Source organism: Schistocerca serialis, chromosome 8 (assembly GCF_023864345.2).
Source record: "Schistocerca serialis cubense isolate TAMUIC-IGC-003099 chromosome 8, iqSchSeri2.2, whole genome shotgun sequence".
Taxonomy (NCBI): Eukaryota; Metazoa; Arthropoda; class Insecta; order Orthoptera; family Acrididae; genus Schistocerca; species Schistocerca serialis.
The window spans coordinates 609,423,787-609,448,711 of record NC_064645.1 but is presented as its reverse complement, the minus strand read 5'-3'; the positions used below and the strand labels follow the sequence as shown (position 1 = coordinate 609,448,711).

Here is a 24,925-nt window from a genome sequence, read left to right as displayed (position 1 = left end):
ACTCTAAATGTAGAAAAAGGTAAAATAATGCAAATGAGTGGAGAAACTAACCGCATTAGTAGTGCTGTGCTGCTTGACGCAATGACGTCGATTAAATTTCCAGCCGTAGCTTTCCAAAGGGATATTGGTAGAATTTTGGGAATATGTGGTTCATCTATGAAGGGGACCGCTTATAAAACACTAATACGACCTATTCTTGAGTACTGCTCGAGCGTTTAGGATCCCTATCAGGTGGGATTGAGGGAGGACATGGAAGCAATTCAGAGGCGAGCTGCTAGATTTGTTATTGGTAGGTTTGATCATCACGCGAGTGTTACGGAAATGCTCCAGGAACTTGGATGGGAGTCTCTAGAGGAAAAGAGGCGCTCTTTTCGTGAATCGCTGTTGAGGAAATTTAGAGAACCAGCATTTGAGGCTGACTGCAGATCAATTTTACTGTCGCCAACTTACATTTCGCGGAAAGACCGCAAAGATAAGATAAGAGAGATTAGGGCTCGTACAGAGGCATATAGGCAGACATTTTTCCCTCGTTCTGTTTGGGAGTGGAAGAGGGAGAGAAGATGCTAATTGTGGTACGAGGTACCCTGCGCCACTCACCGTATGATGGATTGCGCAGTATGTATGTAGATGTAGAAATGGAACGAGCATGTAAGGACTGAAGTAGGGACGATGAATAGTGAACTTTGGTATACTGAGTGAATTTTAGTAAAGTGTGATTGATACGTAAAGGGGACTCCATATGAGACACTAGTGCGACCCATTCTTGAGCACTGCTCGAGTGTTTGGGATCCGCATTAGTCGGATTAAAGGAAGACATCGAGCAATTCACAGGCGGCGTGTTTGGTTTGTGACCGGTAGATTCCATCAACACGCAAATATTGCGGAGTTAATCGTAATCTCTGGAGAGAAATTGACGTTCTTATCGAGGCACACGACACACTATTGAGAAAATTTACAGAGTAGTATTCCATGAACTGTGGATGAAGCCCGACCAACAGGCATTAAATGCCTTGATTAAAAATGGTAGTGCATTGAGAATGGCTAGTTACTAGCTGAAATCTAGATCTGCCAATAAAGTTTAAAAAGGACGACTGATAGCTGAAATCTATTATTTACAAGTCAAATCTAGAGAACCCGCATTTGAATCTGACTGCCAAACGCCTTTACTGCCGCCAACGTAAATTTCTCGTAAGGACCACAAAGATAAGATAAATTTTTTCCTGGCTCTGTTTCTGAACGGAACGGAAAAGAAAATAACTAGTTGTGGTACGGTATGACTTCGACCACGTCCCGTTCGGTGGCTTGAGGAGTAGAACAGGTACGATATTGCAATCCCCTCTCACGTAAATAGAGGGTAACGATGTTACCAGCGAATCTGATCTTCACTCTAGTCTGACAAATCTTTTTAATGTGTTGCATGTTTAGTAGGCGGGGTTCTCATGTTAGCTTATGAACAACGGCTAGCTAAACTATTCTGTCTATCGCTTGAGCCTTGTCCCGCAGTTACCCAGGGTCAGCCATCGTTAATCGGATTCGCCATGTGAATGGTTAAGGGGTGGCCGGATGCCCTTCCTGCCACCACCCCGTACCCCCCGGGACGGAATTAGTGCACCCCCAAATGTCTACGCCGAGTGTAATCAATGGAATAGTGCGAAAGTATTTACATGTTCAAAAAAATGTTCAAACGTGTGCTAAATCTTATGGGACTTAACTGCTAAGGTCATCAGTCCCTAAGCTTAGAACTACTGAACATAAATTACCCTATGGACAAACGCACACACCCATGCCCGAGGGAGGACTCGAACCTCCGCCGGGCCCAGCGGCACAGTCCATGACTGCAGCGCCCATGACCGCTCGGCTAATCGCGCGCGGCTGTTCAGATGGCTGTCAGCCCGGTATTCACCTAGCGGGATGTGGAAAAGAACAACGGTTAGCTAAAGACGAGCTTATTAGCTTCTGTGACTAGATGAGAGCTGTTCTTTTGAGGAGGACCGAAGTTGCATCGCTTCGGCCACAATGACGTGGAAACGACGCGTGTTGGTAACGGTCTCCGGCTTTGGTGTCCCACAGGTGCCAGTGGAGATCGACGTGCAACACGCCGAGGACTTCCCCGAGGGTCCTGGGTCTGAAATATAAACGACTGTCTATCTATATCTCATTGCCTGAGGGACCCCCACCGGACTACTGTAGTCTGTTCCGCTAGTCGCAGTGGAACCTGCGATGAGCCACGCGGGATTAGCCGAGCGGTCACAGGGCGCTGCAGTCACGGACTGTGCGGCTGGTCCCGGCGGAGTTTCGAGTCCTCCCTCGGGCATGGGGGTGTGTGTGTGTGTGTTTGTCCTTAGGATAACTTAGGTTAAGTAGTGTGTAAGCTCAGGGACTGATGACCTTAGCAGTTAAGTCCCAAAAGATTTCACCCACATCTGAACATTTTGTTTGGACCTGCGACGGTGACGAGTGCGGCTGTTGCAGGCTCGGCGGGCCTGCGGATGGCGGATGCGCACATCCCGGCGCACGCGGTCCGCCACGAGTCGGCGCGCCTGCAGTGCCGCTTCGACCTGGAGGGCGAGTCGCTGTACTCCGTCAAGTGGTACAAGGACGGCCGCGAGTTCTACCGATACGTGCCCCGCGACTCGCCGCCGGCGCTCCTCTTCCCCGTGCCCGGCATCTCCGTCGACGTGAGTACCTGCCACCAGCGTACTCACTGCACGACCGTGTGCTCGATCATACACTCCTGGAAATTGAAATAAGAACACCGTGAATTCATTGTCCCAGGAAGGGGAAACTTTATTGACACATTCCTGGGGTCAGATACATCACATGATCACACTGACAGAACCACAGGCACATAGACACAGGCAACAGAGCATGCACAATGTCGGCACTAGTACAGTGTATATCCACCTTTCGCAGCAATGCAAGCTGCTGTTCTCCCATGGAGACGATCGTAGAGATGCTGGATGTAGTCCTGTGGAACGGCTTGCCATGCCATTTCCACCTGGCGCCTCAGTTGGACCAGCGTTCGTGCTGGACGTGCAGACCGCGTGAGACGACGCTTCATCCAGTCCCAAACATGCTCAATGGGGGACAGATCCGGAGATCTTGCTGGCCAGGGTAGTTGACTTACACCTTCTAGAGCACGTTGGGTGGCACGGGATACATGCGGACGTGCATTGTCCTGTTGGAACAGCAAGTTCCCTTGCCGGTCTAGGAATGGTAGAACGATGGGTTCGATGACGGTTTGGATGTACCGTGCACTATTCAGTGTCCCCTCGACGATCACCAGTGGTGTACGGCCAGTGTAGGAGATCGCTCCCCACACCATGATGCCGGGTGTTGGCCCTGTGTGCCTCGGTCGTATGCAGTCCTGATTGTGGCGCTCACCTGCACGGCGCCAAACACGCATACGACCATCATTGGCACCAAGGCAGAAGCGACTCTCATCGCTGAAGACGACACGTCTCCATTCGTCCCTCCATTCACGCCTGTCGCGACACCACTGGAGGCGGGCTGCACGATGTTGGGGCGTGAGCGGAAGACGGCCTAACGGTGTGCGGGACCGTAGCCCAGCTTCATGGAGACGGTTGCGAATGTTCCTCGCCGATACCCCAGGAGCAACAGTGTCCCTAATTTGCTGGGAAGTGGCGGTGCGGTCCCCTACGGCACTACGTAGGATCCTACGGTCTTGGCGTGCATCCGTGCGTCGCTGCGGTCCGGTCCCAAGTCGACGGGCACGTGCACCTTCCGCCGACCACTGGCGACAACATCGATGTACTGTGGATACCTCACGCCCCACGTGTTGAGCAATTCGGCGGTACGTCCACCCGGCCTCCCGCATGCCCACTATACGCCCTCGCTCAAAGTCCGTCAACTGCACATACGGTTCACGTCCACGCTGTCGCGGCATGCTACCAGTGTTAAAGACTGCGATGGAGCTCCGTATGCCACGGCAAACTGGCTGACACTGACGGCGGCGGTGCACAAATGCTGCGCAGCTAGAGCCATTCGACGGCCAACACCGCGGTTCCTGGTGTGTCCGCTGCGCCGTGCGTGTGATCATTGCTTGTACAGCCCTCTCGCAGTGTCCGGAGCAAGTATGGTGGGTCTGACACACCGGTGTCAATGTGTTCTTTTTTCCATTTCCAGGAGTGTATGTTACACTAGAACTGACGTGTGATTACATTTTCACGCAATTTGGGTGCACAGATCCTGAGAAATCAGTACCCAGAACAACCACCTCTGGCCGTAATAACAGCCTTGATACGCCTCGGCATTGAGTCAAACAGAGCTTGGATGGCGTGTACACGTACAGCTACCCATGCAGCTTCAGCATGATACCGCAGTTCATCAAGAGTAGTGACTGGCATATTGTGACGAGCCAGTTGCTCGGCCACCATTGACCAGACGTTTTCAATTGGTGAGAGATCTGGAGAATGTGCTGGCCAGGCCAGCAGTCGAACATTTTCTGTTTCCAGAAAGGCTCGTACAGGACCTGCAACATGCGGTCGTGCCTTATCCTGCTGAAATGAAGGGCCTCGCAGGGATCGAATGAAGGGTACAGCCACGGGTCGTAACACATCTGAAATGTAACGTCCACTGTTCAAACTGCCGTCAATGCGAACAGGAGATGACCGAGACATGTAACCAATGGCACCCCATGCCATCACGGCGGGTGATACGCCAGTATGGCGATGACTAATACACGCTTCCAATGTGCGTTCACCGCGATGTCGCCAAACACGGATGCGACCATCGTGATGCTGTAAACAGAACCTGGATTCATCCGAAAAAATGACGTTTTGGCATTCGTGCACCCAGGTTCGTCGTTGAGTACACCATCGCAGGTGCTACTGTCTGTGATGCAGCGTCAAGAGTAACCGCAGCCTCGGTCTCCTAGCTCATGGTCCATGCTGCTGGAAACGTCGTCGAACTGTTCGTGCAGATGATTAGTGTTGTGTCACCGCCAGACACCACACTTGCTAGGTGGTAGCTTTTGAATCGGCCGCGGTCCATTAGTATACGACGCACCCGCGTGTCGCCACTGTCAGTAATTGCAGACCGAGCGCCACCACACGGCAGGTCTAGAGAGACGTCCTGGCACTCGCCCCAGTTGTACGGACGACTTAGCTAGCGATGCAACACTGACGAAGCCACATTTATTTGCAGAGAAGATAGTTAGAATAGCCTTCAGCTAAGTCAATGGCTACGACCTAGCAAGGCGCCATAGCAATTGATAGTTATCGTATGAAGCATGTCTCATCAAGAACGATGTAAACAAATGATGGATTAAAGTTAAGTATTCCAGCAGCTACGTACTTTTCTTTATAGCAATTCCGTATCCTGTTTCAGACCTCACACCAGCCTGCTTGAGTAAGCGCGTGCCTTTCGGTTACCCGTCACTGTGGATTGGCTGTCTTGCCAGTCCACAACAATTGTTGTCTTGCAAACGTTCCCATCTGTTGACTCAGTGATCGAGACGTGGCTGCCCGATCTGCTACAGCCATGCGGATAAGATGCCTGTCATATCGACTGCTACTGATACGAGGCCGTTGGGATCCAGCACGGCGTTCCGTATTACCCTCCTGAACCCACAGATTCCATATGCTGCTGACAGTCATTGGATCTCGACAAACGCGAGCAGCAATGTCGCAATACGATAAACCGCAATCGCGATAGGCTAGAATCCAACCTTTATCAAAGTCGGAAACTTGATGGTACGCATTTCTCCTCCTTACACGAGGCATCACAACGAAGTTTCACCAGGCAACGCCGGTCAACTGCTGTTTGCGTATGAGAAATTGGTTGGAAACTTTCCTCATGTCAGCACGTTGTAGGTGTCGCCACCGGCGCCAACCTTGTGTGAATGCTCTGAAAAGCTAATCATTTGCATATCACAGCATCGTCTTGCTGTCGGTTAAATTTCGCGTCTGGAGCACGTCATCTTCGCGGTGCAGCAATTTTAATGGCCAGTAGTGTATATTTAACTTCCACACTAATGCAGGTGCGGATCCAGGGTTCGATTCTCGGGGATCATAGTTACAGCCCCCACTCCTAAAATATTCCGTAATCCCGTCTTCAACATATCCCATAATGAGAATGAAATACACATACACACATCAAAAAAGGTTTTACATTGTAAAGACTCCTTGCAGAGGAAGATTTAAATCAGGCACGCTGATATTGTAAGATTTGAATAGCGTTCAGCACCATCTGTTAGCAGTGTTTCGAACTATGTGGAAACTTCTCTGTAAAACTCTTATAGTTTTCACAATAAATATACCTTTTCTTGCATTCATCTCTCGATCTCAGTTTTCGAGATATTTTATTCTGATATCAGGGATTCGCTCGTTGGACACCCTGCAGCTGGTAAGTTCTAGAATCCCTTGTGATATTCGAGGCTCTTAGTTTTTATGCTACTGTATTCTCCGAAAGTGAGCTCTGAAATGTGGAAATTGATATACGTAAAAATAAAAATCTCCGTCAAACATTTCTGGTAGGGGCCATGACCCTCATTCCCCACCCGACACCTGCCTTGGATCCGCGCCTGCGCTAACGACCAGTCCATACCGAAAGATACCAAATAGTTACTTCCTCACTAACTGCAGCGCACTGGCCACACCAGGGAGAACTTGAGGAGATGTAATGTTCCGTAACTATGGAATTTTTTGAGGCACCAAGCTGGGAAGGCTATTACCATAATTAATTGTATTATTTACGGTGTAATAATGCTTGCATTCGGCAGTTGCGGTTACAATACACAAATTGCATTAGGTGTGTGACCTGCAGAAATGTAAAAGAAGTACCTTATAATCATTTTATGTCCATAAAATGTTCCGTTTTGACGGAATCGGACAAGGATTCGAAATTCTCGTGGAAGGCTAAGTCCCAGTTGTGACATCTCTCACATTTCACGTTCAATATTTAAGGAGATAATCATAAGTGAAAAATGGCTAATTTGGCCCAAAGTATTCGAACAGTTGTAAAACAGTTAATGACGTTACAAGTTCAAATATTGTCCTTCACAATCCAGCTTCTTTTTAAAGGAGAGTTCCAAGAATTTTAAATTCTTAGTTGAAGCAGTGCTGAATGACAAACATAACAGTTACAGAATTGACATATAAGGTGCTGGTCAAATATACAATGCTGAATAACTTGTGAATTTAACGAAATCAAACAGGTAAAAACTTACAATTGTATTTAAAGCGATATCAGGTTAGCAGAGGGTCACAAAACAGTTTCAGAACGACCGTCTTCAAAAAAAGTTCACTTCGAAGAAAATGAATTAATTAGGAAAAGGACAGCTGAGTATCAAGTGTTTGAGTCAAGGACAGTAAGTGCTTAATATCACAGGATTGCACCGGCAGTAACAATCAAGTGGCTAGACAAAACTCAGTACGTGAGGAACTGAGGAAAATGCGACTAAAGGTTACGGAAGGAAAGGCAAATTAAACTTAGGGAACTGACGAAGCAGCATGAAAGAGTTAATTGTAAATGTCATGTGACTAGGGCCTCCCGTCGGGTAGACCGTTCGCCGGCTGCAAGTCTTACGATTTGACGCCATTTCGGTGACTTGCGCGTCGATGGTGATAAAATGATGATTAGGACAACACAACACCCAGTCCCTGAGCAGAGAAAATCTCCGTCCCAGCAGGGAATCGAACCCGGAATGAAAGAGATATGTGATGGCGTTACATGTCGCGCTGCCCGACAAACGACAAACGTGGCAATACACATCCCGCAAGCCCCGCGACCAAACCGAGAAACCCTGCCAGGCAGGAAACAGCGCCTAGGTTCACAGTCGTGTTCAGGCACTCGGCTAGTGGACCTCGCGCGGTGACGGGCGGTAACGCGGGCCAGTGTTTACGTCGCGAGCAGTGTTGAGGTGGAGAGCCGAGCAGCGTGTGCGAGCGCTGTTAACGTTTGTTTCTGTATAACTGTTGTAAGTAAGATGCCGACAATTAACAGAGAGAACAGCGTTCAGTGTGTTTTCGATCGCGCTGCCTTGCGACCGACTGCGTTTGAAATTCACGAGTGGATTTTTGAGGATTTGAAATTGCCTGAAGATATAGTCGACACGTTCCAGTTGGATTTTGTGTAGTACTCGTTATTTGTCCAATTTATTTCGAGTGACACTTATGAGAAATTCGTTGAGGAGCATGCTGGCGTGAGACCATTTCGTCATAATGATGGCAGTATTAGTAATGTCCAAATCGTGCCTTCGGGATACGGAGTGAGAACCGTCAGGGTATTTAATGTGCCACCTTAATGCCCTAATGATCTGATTGCACGTTCTCTATCACTGTAAGGCGCTGTTTTGTCAGTTACCAATGAAAAATGGTCGAGTGCATATGGCTACCAAGTTAACAGCGGCGTGCGAAGTGTACGTGTAAACTTAAAAAAAGAATATACCTTCGTATGTTGTCATTGGCGGCTGTCGTGCACAGGTAGCTTACATTGGACAACCCCCTACCTGTTCGATCTGCCATCATCTGCGGATGAACTGCACACGTCGACGTCCATTTCAGCTTCCTTGGAACGTCGTGCAGACGGTAGTGAAAGACTTGTTCCGCTATTGAGTGAGGTAGTCGCGGGGACTGTACCACAACCCCGGCAGCGGGAACATGCTTACGAGGCAGAGATGCCAGTTCAGGTGGAATGCAGTGCCAAAACCATTCGCGGTAGGACGGACGTCGACTCGGCCCCGTCAACCTCGCCGGGACAGCTACTGCTGGATACCAACGATGCGCCAGCCACTTCTGCAACTAAGCCGTGTGAGACGCAGGAGCGGGTGCAGATCAGTTTGCCTGAACCACCCCTATCGGCAGAGACTGCAGCAGAAACGAAGAAAGGCCGCCGAAGGAGAAGCAAAGGGAATAGCAGCAAAGAGGGAAAAAAATGGTTCAAATGGCTCTGAGCACTATGGGACTTAACTTCTGAGGTCATTAGTCCCCTGGAACTTACAAGGGGAGGCCGCCAATTGTGAAATTCAGATTCGATTCATACTGCGCATAATAAAAGCTCATGGCCAGAGGTGTAATGTGGCAAAGCACCAAGATGCACTTCTCAGCCGTTGTCGAGAAAATCGACAGTTAAAAGAAACCGTTGCGGTGAAATACTCTCTACGATTAATAGTTGTCTACAGTGTCGTGGCGCAGCGGTAAGCGCTCGGGTTTGTAATCCGAAGGTCGCCGGATCGACTCTCGCACCATACAACTTTTTTTTTTAGTATTTCTTTCTTGTAATTCAAATATATATATATATATATATATATATATATATATATCAGTTGCAACAATTATGCATATAATAAGTTGTTGAAAGTCGTTTGTCGTGGAAAAACTGGCGACTTCGAACATCATTATGTTTTCCGCAAACAAAGTTGTATTACACAAATGTTATTAATTGTCTTCATAATGTTAACCACGTATAGTTAACGGAAGACGTAGAAACGATATTCCGAAACGAATACGTATAGCGTAAGTCCAACGTTCGAATTGGAATAGAGACCCCACTAGCACAAATTCGCTGTGGCAGGTATGAAATATAAACTCCGTTACTCGCTCGTTACACTTGAAGGACAGATGTTGAATGGGCCGAAACGAGCCGCCGCAGAACAGCGTAGTTGCGTGCTAACTTCGAAAGAAGGTAGATGCGGCCCCTAGCGCAACTTATAACATCGTCGAAAATCAGTGCGGACGGGAGAGCTTTGGTACACCCTGTTAAAAAAAACGGAAAAATGGAGGCGGTACAATTGGAGAGCGATCCGCCTTCACCAACATGTATAAGCAATTCATTAATAGTTTATATATATATATATATATATATATATATATATATATATATATATATATTTGAATTACAAAAAACTAATAATAAAAAAATTGCTCGGCGCGAGAGTCGATCCGGCGACCTTCGGATTACGAACCCGAGCGCTCACCGCTGCGCCACGACGCTGTAGAAAACTATTAATCGTAGAGAGTATTTCACCGCAACGGTTTCTTTTAACTGTCGATTTTCTCGACAACGGCTGAGAAGTGCATCTTGGTGCTTTGCCACATTACACCTCTGACCATGAGCTTTTATTATGCGCAGTATGAATCGAATCTGAATTTCACAATTGGCGGCCTCCCCTTGTTAGAACTAGTTAAACCTAACTAACCTAAGGACATCACACACATCCATGCCCGAAGCAGGATTCAAACCTGCGACCGTAGCGGTCTCGCGGTTCCAGACTGCAGCGCCTAGAACCGCACGGCCACTTCGGCCGGCTCAAAGAGGAAAAGTCGGATGATTTGAAACCCGTACACATGTCAGAATGTGGCAGCGAGACTGAACCTCAATCTTCTTGCACAGTGCGCTGCGAGAACACCGCGAGGCAAGAACGCATTCGTGAACAGACCAAACACTTGAAGGCACTACTGAGCGCTGAGAGGGAACAGAGCACCGTAACGGCTAAGAGGAAGAGCGAGCAGAGCAGCGAGCAGCTGAGCAGCGCTCCCGCAGGAACTCGCTGACGTCAGTCGCAGCCCCGCGTGGCGGCCAGGCGGATGCGGCCACGCTGACAGACTCAGCCGGCGGTGGCGGGCAGGGCGGCGCGCGCACCGCGCAGCACCCCGACAGCAATGAGCCGTGGTAGCAGCAGGACGAGGAGATGCAGCAGTAGCTCCTCTCGTGCATGACCATCCTACTGCAACCTTTCCACTCCCTGCCCCATTATTGACGTTGACGTTTCGCCTCATACTCCAGACGTTACCAACGAGCTCGGTTCAAAGCCGTCGAGAAGGACGATCCCAACACTCAGAGCTCATTGTCCTCTGAGCCATCATGTGGGACAGCCAAACCTACAATATTACCACACTTAACATGAATAGGATTCAAAGTGCGGTGAAACTCCGTTCGCTAACTGATTTCTTGTATGGTACCAGCGTTGACATTGCCCTCCCACAGGAGGTAGTCACAGTCTTAGAAGTGCCCGGTTACGTTCTTATTGATAACATCAATATCCAGGATGCTGTAGGCACTGCCATACTTCTGCGCGACTGTATACCCTTTACAGACGTGCAGAGGCTGCCTAGTGGTCGTGGCATTTCTCTTAGAGTGAATGGTGTGCAGTAGAGTCCTGCATGACCGAGTAAGCGAGCACAAAATACGAGATGGGGCGAGCATACCCTAACTGGATAGGCTGCCCGCACTAGTTCTAGTGACCGAGCATAGAAGCCGTGACCGAATACGTAGCACGTAACTTCAAACACATTACACGTGTCATTATCCGTGTGAGACCGCAGCCAGTACGGGCTTCTCATTTGTGGTGTGTCTCGCTCTCTGTAATCATGCAGTGCGAGGAAGCCAGTGCAGTAAGACGTAAGATTGAAACCAACGTTTATACATTGAAGAGACGGGAAGGTCTAAAAAGCCAAGTATGGAGCACATTTTTGTTGGTTGTAGTGTAAGTAGGCTGTTTGTTTTCTTATTGGCAACGTTACGTAGCGCTCAAAATGAAATCACTGGCTGTGCTGTGTGCAGTCTGTGGCTAGTTTGCATTGTTGTCTGCCATTGTAGTGTTGGGCAGCGGCAGCTGGATGTGAACAGCGCGTAGCGTTGCGCAGTTGGAGGTGAGCCGCCAGCAGTGGTGGATGTGGGGAGAGAGATGGCGGAGTTTTGTAATTTTTCATGAACTGATATATTTATATATGATGATATCAAGGTAAATACATTGTTTGTTCTCTATTAATATCTTTCATTTGCTAACTATCCCTATCAGTAGTTAGTGCCTTCAGTAGTTTGAATCTTTTATTTAGCTGGCAGTAGTGGCGCTCGCTGTATTGCAGTAGCTTGAGCAGCGAAGATTTTTGTGAGGTAAGTGATTTGTGAAAGGTATAGTTTAATGTTTGTCAGGGCCATTCTTTAGTAGGAAATTTTGAAAGTCAGATTGCGTTGCGCTAAAAATATTGTGTGTCAGGTTAAGCACAGTCTTGTATAATTGTTCAAAGGGGACGTTTCATATGTCGACCCTTAGCCGAGGATACCTCACTGGAATCTTCTGATTTTTTCTTGTAGTTTGTGTATTTAGTGTAGATTTTGTTTATTGCTAGCGCGTAATTATAGAGAGAATTTCCTTTGTAGTTGTAGTTTTTCATTGTTGTACAGTATATGGCATGCATGTAGATTTGCAGCAAGTATTTCGCAGCTGAGCTTGCAATTAACTAGATATTATTTTCAGTGCTATTTTAATGTGTTCTCTTATTTTTGATCTTCAAATTGTGCTTTTCTTTGTTATCGTGTGAAATACTGTGACAATAATGGCGTGTGAAAAACGTAACACTAGGCTCCAAACTAAACTGAGAAATAATAGTGATGACGAGCGTAGCTTATCAGCGCCGCCGAGTAATGAATTTACTAATGTTCAAAGTAGTAATTTGGTAACTGTGCACAGGGAAATGGAGCGGGCGTCAAACAATGGCGTGGACAGTGAAACAATTAGTGAAGAGGGAAGCATTATCGATCGATCGGTCGGCAATAGCTCGCCTCAGGAAGCCGAAATGACACGACACGATCTCGCAAATACTGTAGATTCAGGTTTTGGATCCTCACCGTTTTCTCAAATAAGTCAAGACACATTTTCTGCTTGTCAAAATGTGAATGCTTCCGGTGTAAATTCACTGCCGAAAAGCACTGAGGAACATGTTTCAGACACCAATGCATTGTTATTACAATTAATACAACAAATGGGACAAACACAGCAAAAGCTTCAAAAGTTAGACACAATGGAACAAAATCAGAGACAAACACAGCAACAGTTAGACGCAATGGAACAAAATCTTCACACCACGCTTGAACAAACACGTGAAGATTTAACTACTGAGTTACATAACATTGAATTGAAATGTCAAAAAGTCTGTAATGACGTAAAAACACAAATTTGTGAGCATTTTCAACCTATTTTTTCGCGGCATGAAAATGCATTACAGAATCACGAAGCAGCCATAAAAGAACTGCAAGCCATTGTTCATGAAAATCATGAGACCTTGTGGGCTAAAATTGACTCAGTTGCATCTACCGATTTGGTTACGCAACTTGCAATAACTCAGGAAAACTTAAAGGACACAGTAGATACGATTTCAACACAAATGGACACTCTGAAACTTGGTTCAGAAAAACACACTGAGGAAATGTGTTCACTATCGGAGAAAGTAGCCGAACTTTCGGATCAGGTCACTAACTTATCTACAAAGGTAGATGATGATCTGAATGACACAAGACCTGTAGCCTTCACTGACACTGAAGAGTGCGAACAAATTAGGAAATTCAAACAAAATCAGAATCAGATTAATACGCAACACCAAAGAGAAATCCGGGAAGTACAAGATCAGCTGACACAGTTAATACAAGAATTACGTATTTCAGAGGATACTCGCGCCCCAATACGGGAAGAGGGACTTAGAAATACGGAACAACCACAAAATAAAAACACAGGACACTTCGGAAGTTATGAAAGAAATTGGCAAGGTGCACCGAATTTTGAAATGGAACCGCCGAAACGACATAACAATGACCGATATGCGACTCGCCGACATGATGACTTTGACTATAAGCTGTTCATTACTACACGTAAATTCAAAACATTTAAGAATTCTGGGAACGACATTCATCCACAAGCATGGCTCCATCAATTCTCTCATTGTTTTCCTCCCAACTGGTCATTAGAGCACAGATTAGAATTTATGTGTGGCTACTTAGAGAATGAACCAGCTGTAAGAATGCGGTCGGTCATTCACGATTGCCACAGTGAAGGAGAATTTTACCATGCCTTCCTCTCAGCATATTGGTCTCAAGCCACACAAGACCGGGTAAAACATGGTATCATAATGATGAAACATTTCGAACAATCTGAATTCTCCAGTCTTATCAAATATTTTGAAGACATGTTGCATAAGAATCAATATCTATCAAACCCATACAGCCCCTCAGAACTCATCCGCATTTGCTTACTCAAATTGCCTGAACATTTACGACATATTATTTTAGCAGGACGCTGCAAAGATGACATTGAAGCATTTCAGGGTCTGTTACAAGAACTGGAAATTGACACAGACCGTCGCAGGATGCGAAAACAGGAAAACAATCACTGCAAGTCACATCCGTCACAATTTCGTGACGACAGAAGCAATAACTGGACACGACAAGCTTATTCTTACAACGCAAATCGTGACCAAAACAGACACCACCCGTATGACAAGCGTTGGCAGAGTAGTAATAATTACAGGGAAAGATCACCTCTCCGTGGTAATGACTATCACAGAGACAATAAGAGAAACAGACAATATGGGAACCAAAACAATTATTATCAAGGGAGACAGAATAACTTTAGACGCAACGGTCCAGCACGCAGTTACGACTCAGGAAGAAATTCTCCACCACATGACCGACAAGAAAGAAACTATGGAATCTACCGACATGACGACAGACGATATGATCGTAACGACAGACCTGAATTGCATCAGAACTGGCGGGATTCAAACAGAGCAGGGCCCTCTCGTCACGGTGAATTTGTGGAAGTTAGGTCTCCAAATCCCAGTAACGACGCGCGGCAACAAAGAGACAGACAATGACTCGCACCGCAGGCATACACGTGCGCCGGCTGGCTCCGAGAAAAATAACATTATATCTGGTACTGCTAATGAGATTTTAATGCAACATTTTGGTTTACTTGAAAATACATTCTGGGTTTTAAGTACTTTCTGTGAGATACCAGAGGACACAGTGGTTAGTTTATGTGACAGCTACACGGTTTTATCACGACGCTACTAATGAGTGACAATTTACAATGTTGCTTTTGCAGTGTATCTGTTTTATATCTGCATAGTTTTCTGTTTTATTCTGGAAAGTAAAACAGGTTTTAGTAGTAACTTTTGTAGTATAGCTACAATGAGACTGCCTTTTCCGTAGCACAACAATACGTTACAGTACAGTACTTTCTTCATCACGGCAATAAGCGTAATAACTAAGACATTTATACGCAAAGCATTTCACTTTTGTGTATTATGAGGTAAGTACATTGACTTCTGCAGAACTTAGCTTTCGGAGGACAATAACTACGACACTTCCACAGAGATTATGTTGCAACAAGACGCACATATAGCGCTACAGTACACGTATTTGAGTGATTAATTTTGTACTTGAAACATTTATTTTTAAAGATTTTTTAATTACAAAGAAAGTTTTCCGTGATACATTTCATTCCATTGCTGTACTTTGTAACACCTGAGGGCATAATTACATTTATCCTCAGGGGGGTACACACTTACTTTGTGTACCATGTGTGTGGCAACCACAAGGAACCCTAGCTATTATGGTATTTGCTTATACAACTTTACACATATGTACCATATTTTTGTAACACACAAATTACACAGCTATCTGATCATTTAACTGAGAGATAAACATGTTTTTTTACTACATCAGTGACAGATGTTTACGCAATTACACCGTTGGATAACTTCACACTTATGAAACTGTATTTTGTCTGTGCATTGTAAACTGTTCATATTTTTTCGGAACCATTGTGATACTATGAGAGCTTTGAATGATGTATTTGGTAAAGGGATTATGATTTTTAAAGTACGTTTGAGGCAGATGACACTTTTGACATGAGCAGAGAATTTTTCTAGACTTAGAAATTATTGGAGGAAGTTACGACGATATTGAGATTTGACTGAAATGTTATGATGTTATTATTACGACGACGATGTGTATTATGCTGCGCTCCAACTGCGCAACGCTACGCGCTGTTCACATCCAGCTGCCGCTGCCCAACACTACAATGGCAGACAACAATGCAAACTAGCCACAGACTGCACACAGCACAGCCAGTGATTTCATTTTGAGCGCTACGTAACGTTGCCAATAAGAAAACAAACAGCCTACTTACATAGCCCCCATGCTCCCCACAAAAAATTTTTACAAATGGGATTGGGCAGTGGCCAATACAGATTTGAAAAATTTTTTTTCATAATTACAATAACAAAGAAATCAAATGCACACACTTATTGATACAATGTTGGTCAAAAGCTAAAATTTTCTCACAGTCCATAAAGACAGTCCTGATCATTCATCACGGTAAAATAGTAGTGTTTTTCTCAAAGTCTGAGCAGTAGAAGAAAATGCACACAGAAGTAGTGGATTTCCATGCAGTCTTGAAGAAGTAGTGTTGTCCTTCCAACGGAAAGACAGTGCTGACTCTTGACATGTTGACAGATAATGGGCCACAACAGAGCAAACCCACAGCAGAGTTCATTCGACGTTTTGAAGAATATTGTAGGTAGGTCATCACAGAGCAGACCCACTGTAGTCCTGGTAGAGATTACGGGTTTGGTGGGCCATCAGAGGTGCAGACCCACTGCAGTCCTTGTAGAAATAATGGCGTTGGTAGGTCATCATAGATGCAGACCCACTGTAGTCCTTGTAGAGATAATGGTATTGGTGGGCCACCAGAGGTGCAGACCCACTGTAGTCCTTGTAGAGATAGCCAGCAGCCATCGGTTGTGACTGTGCAGGTGCACAATCACCATTGAAGAGTCTTGCGGATAATATAGCAAGTCCATAATCCACCACTTGTGCACTCACAAAGTTTTTGAAATTGTCCTTAGAACCAGCAATGCTGTTATCCAGTCCCTTGCTGAGTTATTAACACACGTGCAAACACTAACAGTCCCTACTTCTCACATATTGTCTACATACTATGACCAACAGAAACGTGTGCAGTGAAATGTAACTAACAAGTTAATAATATCATGAACTGGTGACAATTACAATTTTATAACATAAGAATACAATTACAAAGGTACAAAATACATCATTAAAAACATAATAATACAGATAACATTTGTAGTATAGGCTTTACAAAAGAATAGAAATAAACATATACATCAGTGTTACAAAAATAGTGACATAAGTACATACATAAAATAATGAGAATAGTTTTCGAAACATTAATTTCACACATGAACATTGAAACAGAACAGAATTGTAAACAACTTTACAAAGAAAATAACATATTATTAATGCAACTTATATTTGAGGATAACAGTATTCCTCCTCATAGTGAATATAGCTTAGTATTAGAAGAGAAAAAAAATACACAGAGACAGGAAGAAAACAAATACTCAAGGGTACACAAACACATAGTGGGATAACACCAATAGGAAAGGACAGGGTTCGTTTTCAGTGTAACATTTGGTACTGCAGTCCAACCCAAAACTTCATATATCTTTCTTCTTATTTCATCCTTTGTTTCCACCAAAAAAATTCTAACTAAGCATGCTTTCTGTGTTTATATGTTCACACATCTCTTACCTCATTTTTATTTTCCATTATCTTACCTCATCATTTATTTCCAAGAAAATCCTACCTAAACCTGTTTTCTCAATGCATTTCTTCCAATTCATCGCAACTCATTCTCTTAGAGGCTACCCCCTCTTAAGCTAACGTAAATCTACTGAGCTCAGATGCTAAACTAAGGGACGAGGCAATGCAGCAGCACAAAATAATTAACACAAACTGCAATGACAAAAAAATTCAAATTTGCAAAGCAAGCAGCATTAATGAGCAAAAGTCAAATTCAATAACACTATGCCTGGCAAACAGCAGCAACTTATACCTAAACATGACATAGCGCAAGCAAAAAAAATATTACACTAAACAACAATGCAGATAAGGGAAATGTATCATCTTAATGTCTATGTAATTAAAGTGGTGCACCACAAGAAGTTATTCTATCAAAAAGTTACCAATTACTTGAAAAGAAAATTATGAATGCAGTTACTAGTTCCTTCTTATTGTTCTTTCCTTTCCAAGTGCTCCTTTTTTAAAGAATGTGGATCATAAAATAATTATTTAATAGATCTGTTGACAGAAAGTGTTCACATTAGCAAATGCATTTTATTTTATAAAAGCAATGCTGCAACACAGCTGGAAAACAGATGTCAAATGAAATAAGCAACTATGAAAAGCAAAGCATAAAAATATCATTCTGTAGTCATGTGACATTTCGTAAGTTAGTAGAAATTCTCTCAACTCTCATAGAAAGACGCTTGTTATAATCAGGTGTGCAGATGTAAAAATATTTCTTGTCATTTTATTAGGCATTTCAGTAAATATCGTAAATTAAGAGCTAGTGTAATCATATGTTTTCAAGTTCGACCGTGTCGTTTTTGCGATGCTTTCTCTAAAGGAATGACGATGGCCAGGATAATGGCCTTCCCTTTCCTTTTTTTTTCTTTCTTCCTGTGCTCTGAAAGGCACGCGCTAATGACTTTTTCTCCAGGCGTCTGACACAGCTGGGTGCCCGCGACGCATTACGTGCAGGTGGTCACTTAACTTTCGTACAGAAATATTTACGACAGCAATTTTCGCTAAAGTGACAGTCTCACATAAAAATACTTCACAGGTCAAGAATTAGCGTTGCAAATCTGTAGAAACAAAATCCTATGAATATAACAGTGTCCAAAAAATGTTCAGTGGCATTGTGATACATTCACACATGATTCACACATGTCATAACTCTTAAAGTACGATTCTTGGTTTCCAACATCCTTTTTCACAAGTCAAGAGTCCCTACCCACTATTCATTACTCCTTACCTTATTACACATATACGTATCCATCGACACTCGTCAATATTTCGTCATTATAAATATGAAGCATAACCAAATAACTCATATAGCCTCAGCCTATTAATCATAAACATACCTCAGCAGCATAATACACATCGTCGTCATAATAATAACATCATAACATTTCAGTCTATGTAAGTAGGCTGTTTGTTTTCTTATTGGCAACGTTACGTAGCGCTCAAAATGAAATCACTGGCTGTGCTGTGTGCAGTCTGTGGCTAGTTTGCATTGTTGTCTGCCATTGTAGTGTTGGGCAGCGGCAGCTGGATGTGAACAGCGCGTAGCGTTGCGCAGTTGGAGGTGAGCCGCCAGCAGTGGTGGATGTGGGGAGAGAGATGGCGGAGTTTTGTAATTTTTCATGAACTGATATATTTATATATGATGATATCAAGGTAAATACATTGTTTGTTCTCTATTAATATCTTTCATTTGCTAACTATCCCTATCAGTAGTTAGTGCCTTCAGTAGTTTGAATCTTTTATTTAGCTGGCAGTAGTGGCGCTCGCTGTATTGCAGTAGCTTGAGCAGCGAAGATTTTTGTGAGGTAAGTGATTTGTGAAAGGTATAGTTTAATGTTTGTCAGGGCCATTCTTTAGTAGGAAATTTTGAAAGTCAGATTGCGTTGCGCTAAAAATATTGTGTGTCAGGTTAAGCACAGTCGTATATAATTGTTCAAAGGGGACGTTTCAGTAGACGAAAACAGTGCGTCTACTGGGTACGTATCGTGCATAAACTGCTCCACATTATTGTGTTTCCAATCGGGAACCACTCATTTAAAGAAACACAGTTGCAAGAAACCTCACAAAGATACAGCTCCTTAAGGGATACAGGTAGTAATAAAAAACAGTATTACAGCAAAGTGTGTTTCAGTGTGTCCGAAAGTTATGAGACCTTTTAATGCTGTTTGCGGTGAAGGTTCCAGAGAACTAGGCCAATCATTAATACATCTAGGTGCGCATTATGGAGAAGTTAACGTGGCGGATGTGAAAAAAATGGTTCAGATGGCTCTGAGCACTATCGGACTTAACATCTGTGGTCATCAGTCCCCTAGAACTTAGAACTACCCAAACCTAACTAACCTAAGGACATCACACACATCCATGCCCGAGGCAGGATTCGAACCTGCGACCGTAGCAGTCCCACGGTTCCGGACTGCAGCGCCTAGAACCGCACGGCCACCGCGGCCTGCGGCAGATGTCATGCCACATCCCTCTACTATAAGCAGACATGTCAAAGAACAAGCTGATGTAATACGAAACAGCATAATGCCTTCTGTTATTGCGGAAGTTATTAATAAAACATGTGCTGCGACAGTTGATATGTGGACTGGTTCGCATAATCAGGTGCACTATTTGACGCTTACAACACATTACATTGACACAAATTGGTCTCTTGTGATCAATGTTTTATTTACAACAAAATTCCCGGACGTAAGGAAGACGGGAGTAAATATTATAAAAGAAAGTGCTCTATGAATTTAGCTGTGTTACGCACCCGCTCTTGGAAATGTTACTTTTGTATTAAGAGAGAGAGAGAGAGACAGAGACAGAGATAAATACATTGTGTGTGTGTGTGTGTGTGTGTGTGTGTGTGTGTGTGTGTTTGTGTGTGAGGGAGAGAGAGAGAAAGAGAGAGAGAGAGATGCTTTGTATTCGTACAGTAGAGTGCAGCGAGCCGGGGCGAGGCGAGGTGAGACGTCAGCGGTTACCGGCCATGCTCGGTTATCCGCGTGTCCGGAATCCGGACAACAGGCATGGGGCGAGTACGTGACCGAGCCGAGTCGTGTGGGACCGGACACGAGCGGCTCGGTCACCCCGTCAACAGGCGAGCAGTGACCGGTCAAACACTGAGCGTTGCAGCACTCTAGTGTGCAGATTGTTAACGTGTCCGCCCCCCCCCCCCCCCCCCAGGTAGCAAAAAATGGTTCAAATGGCTCTGAGCACTATGGGACTTACCTTCTGAGGTCATCAGTCCGCTAGAACTTAGAACTACTTCAACCTAACTAACCTAAGTACATCACACACATCCATGCCCGAGGCAAGATTCGAACCTGCGACCGTAGCGGTCGCGCGGTTCCACACTGTAGCGCCTAGAACCGCTCGGCCACCTCGGCCGGCCCTCTGGTCGCACTCATAAGAGAGATCGTTCAAATTTTTATAAAAACGAGGTTTCCATTCTTCTTAGCGCGAACAGATGTATCGAACTTGAACATTTAATTCATGGCATGCGTCTTCACGATACATGGGAAAAACTGCACGGTGAACAGGTAGCGTACACCTTCGTAACCAGTCATTCTGCCAGTCGGCTGGATAGGATCTATGTGTCCGATGCCCTCCAGCGACACACTGTGAACTGTGACACAGTTCCTGTCAACTTCTCCGACCATTGTGCATATCAGTGTTACCTTAACCTACAACGCCAGCAAATATACCGCGGGAAAGGCTACTGGAAATTGAATGTCAGCCTTCTGCAGGATGCCCAACTTGAAGAGGAGGTGAACATAACGTGGCAACAACTCCAGCGGCACCGACGTCGTTACGCTAGCGTTATACAATGGTGGATTCAGTGTGCAAAGCCTAAATTACGCCTCACCCTCATGAGCTACTCCCGACAAAAAAGCTTTTGGCAGAAACAGACTACTGAATATTATTATCGCTGTTTGAGAGAACTGTACAGTCGCACTACCAATACTTCTCGCGATGTCGATGTAAAGATCAAACGATATAAAGCGAAAATCACGGCGATACAACGCCAACGAATGCAACGCATCATCGTGCGAGCCCACCCTAAAGACGCTGCCGCAGAAGAACGGGCCTCTTTCTATCACATCCTGAGAACGACGAAACGGTATAAAGCCATGTTGATTGAAGCCGTCGTTGATGACGCTGAGAATGCCATCACGAAGTAACGTGACATCATCTCGCACGTCTACGACTATTATAGTCAACTTTACAAGAAGCAGTCCGTTGATGAACACTCGTTCGATGATTTTCTTAATACCTTGAACTGTCGCTAGTCGCAACAGGATAATGAAAATCTGGAATCTGTTTTCACAGAGGACGAACTCCGACTGGCGGTCCACAGTGCAAAGAAAGGGAAATCACCAGGACCCGACGCTCTCAGCGCTGAGTTTTGCCAGCGATACTGGAACCTCCTCGGTCCGACACTCCTCGAGATTGCGAAGGAACTCTGGCACCTGGAAGTAATACCAAAGGCATTTACGGAAGTTATCATCTTGCCCTTACCGAAAAAAGGTAACAGCAGGAAGGTCGAAAACGTGTGACCCATCACACTCCTGAATGCCGATTCAAAATCATCACCAGAGAGGTTAAGCTACGGATGCAAACCGTTATGCACAAGGTTTTAGGCAGTTACCAGTACAGTGCAGTGCAAGGCCGAAGTGCAATCCCAGCAGCCTGCGATTTGAGGGACATCATCTGTTCGTATGCTGAAACTCAAGAACAGGGCGCTCTGATCGTTCTAGATTTTGAGAATGCTTGATACCGTGTACGTCATGACTTCCTCTTTAAAAGCATGAAGAAACTAGGATTTGGACCTTATCTCATAGAATTAATTCGCAAACTTACTACAAACGCGTCTTCACGGATTCTCATTAATGGCCATTTTACAAAAGAAGTTTCCATCGGGCAGTCCATCCGCCAAGGATGTCCTCTGTCAATGATTTTGTACGCCATTGCAGTAGAGCCGCTATTGAACAACTTAGCGCATAGCGGGATCGGGCATAGCGTCGCATCTGTCACTATCCCATGCATTGCCTATGCTGACGATATACGCGTAACTGTGTCATCATCCAAACAACTTCTGTCAGCATATACGCACAGAGAGAGAGAGAGAGAATTTGATTTTTGTTTGGCACAATGGACGACATTGTCCCAGACAACAGTTGCAATAATTCTAATCCTCCAATGCGACCAAGGTTTTCGGATGTCTTTCCATGGTCACCATCGAAAGCCGTAACTAGAAAGCCCTTCCCAAACGTCCCCAATTATAATTCTCTGTGGATCACTGATGATGGTCGAAGCAGAGAGGATATAAAATGTAAACTGGCAATGGCAAGGAAAGCATTTCTGAAGAAGAGGAATTTGTTAACATCAAGTATAGATTTAAGTGTCAGGAAGTCGTTTCTGAAAGTATTTGTATGGAGTGTAGCCATGTATGGAAGTGAAACAAGGACGATAAGTAGTTTGGACAAGAAGAGAATAGAAGCTTTCGAAATGTGGTGCTACAGAAAAATGCTGAAGATTAGATGGGTAGATCACATTGAAACGTCCCCTTTCAACAATTATACAGGACTGTGCTTAAACTGACACACAATATTTTGTTAGCGCAACGCAATCTGACTTTCAAAATTCCCTACAAAAGAATGGCCCTGACTAACATTAAACTATACCTTTCACAAATCACTTACCTCACAAAAATTTTCGCTGCTCAAGCTACTGCAATACAGCGAGCGCCACTACTGCCAGCTAAATAAAAGATTCAAACTATGGAAGGCACTAACTACTGATAGGGATAGTTAGCAAATGAAAGATATTAATAGAGAACAAACAATGTATTTACCTTGATATCATCATATATAAATATAGCAGTTCATGACAAATTTCAAAACTCCGCCATCTCTCTCTCCACATCCACCACTGCTGGCGGCTCACCTCCAACTGCGCAACGCTACGCGCTGTTCACTGCCAGCTGCCTAACACTACAATGGCGAGTATTACAACAATGCAAAGCAGCCACAGACTGCACACAGCACAGCCAGTGATTTTCATACAGAGGTGGCGTTACCAAAAAAAAAACCTAAACAGCCTACTTACATAGAGAAAACATAAACAGCCTACTTACATAGAGAAAACATAAACAGCCGACTTACATAGCCCCCATGCTCCCCACAAAAAATTTTTACAAATGGTGTTGGGCACTGGCCAATACAGATTTGACAAAAATTTTTCACAATTACAGTAACAAAGATATAAAATGCAAACACTTATTGATACTATGTTGGTCAAAAGCTAAAATTTTCTCACAGTCCATAAAGACAGCCCTGATCATTCATCATAATAGTAATTACAGGTTTTTTTTCACAAAGTCTCATTAGTAAAAGAAATTGCACACAGAAGTAGTGGATTTCCATGCAGTCTTGAAGAAGTAGTGTTGTCCTTCCAACGGAAAGACAGTGCGGACTCTTGACATGCTGACAGATAATGGGCCACAACGGAGCAAACCCACGGCAGAGTCAGTCGTAGTTTGGAAGAATATTGGTAGGTAGGTCATCACAGAGCAGACCCACTGTAGTCCTGGTAGAGAGTATGGTATTGGTGGGCCACCAGAGGTGCAGACCCACTGCAGGCCTTGTAGAAATAATGGTACTGGTGAGTCAGCAAAGGTGTAGACCCACTGTAGTCCTTGTAGAAATGGCCAGCAGCCATCTGTTGCGACTGTGCAGGTGCACAATCACCATCGAAGAGTCTTGCAGAGAATATAGCAAGTCCATAAACCACCACTTGTGCACTCACAAAGTGTTTGGAATTGTCCTTAGAACCAGCAATGCTGTTATCCAGTCCCTTGCTGAATTATTAACACACGTGCAAACACTAACAGTCCCTACTTCTCACATATTGTCCATATACTATGACCAACAGAAACGTGTGCAGTGAAATGTAACTTACAAGTTAATGAACTGGTGTCAATTACAATATTATAACACGAAAATATAATTACAAAGGTACAAAATACATCATTAAAAACATAACAATACAGATAACATTTGTAGTACAGGCTTTACAAAAGAATAGAGATAAACATATACATCATTGTTACAGGAATTATGACATGAGTACAAAAATAAAAGATCAGAATCACTTTCAAAACATCAACTTCACACATGAGCATTAAACAGAACAGAATTAATAATATCTAACATCTTTACAAAGTAAATAACATATTATTAATGCCAATTATATTCGAGGATAACAGTTTTCCTCATCATAGTTCATGTAGCTGAGTATGAGAAAAATTCTACAACATAAGTCCTATCAGATAAACATATAAATACAGGAAAAACATAAATACCCAAGGGTACACAAACATATAGCGGAATAATACAAGGAAAGGACAGGGTTTGTTTTACTGCAGTATTTTGCAAACAAAACTTTCTTTACTTCTCGGAGATCTCCCTTCGTCCTTCATTATTTCCAAAAGTCCTATCTATACCTGCTTTCTGTATTCTATTCATAT

General features: G+C 44.3%; 1 protein-coding gene across 1 annotated transcript in view; it reads left to right on the top strand.

Moving 5' to 3' along the window:
- The first annotated feature begins 2,016 nt into the window (after nucleotides 1-2,016).
- LOC126417161 (uncharacterized) overlaps nucleotides 2,017-24,925 on the top strand; it is a 255,884-nt gene continuing 232,975 nt past the window's right edge. The window contains exons 1-2 of the mRNA XM_050085058.1: nucleotides 2,017-2,116; nucleotides 2,473-2,678. Coding sequence (XP_049941015.1) covers nucleotides 2,017-2,116; nucleotides 2,473-2,678 — 306 coding nt within the window. The remainder of the gene's footprint in view (nucleotides 2,117-2,472; nucleotides 2,679-24,925) is intronic.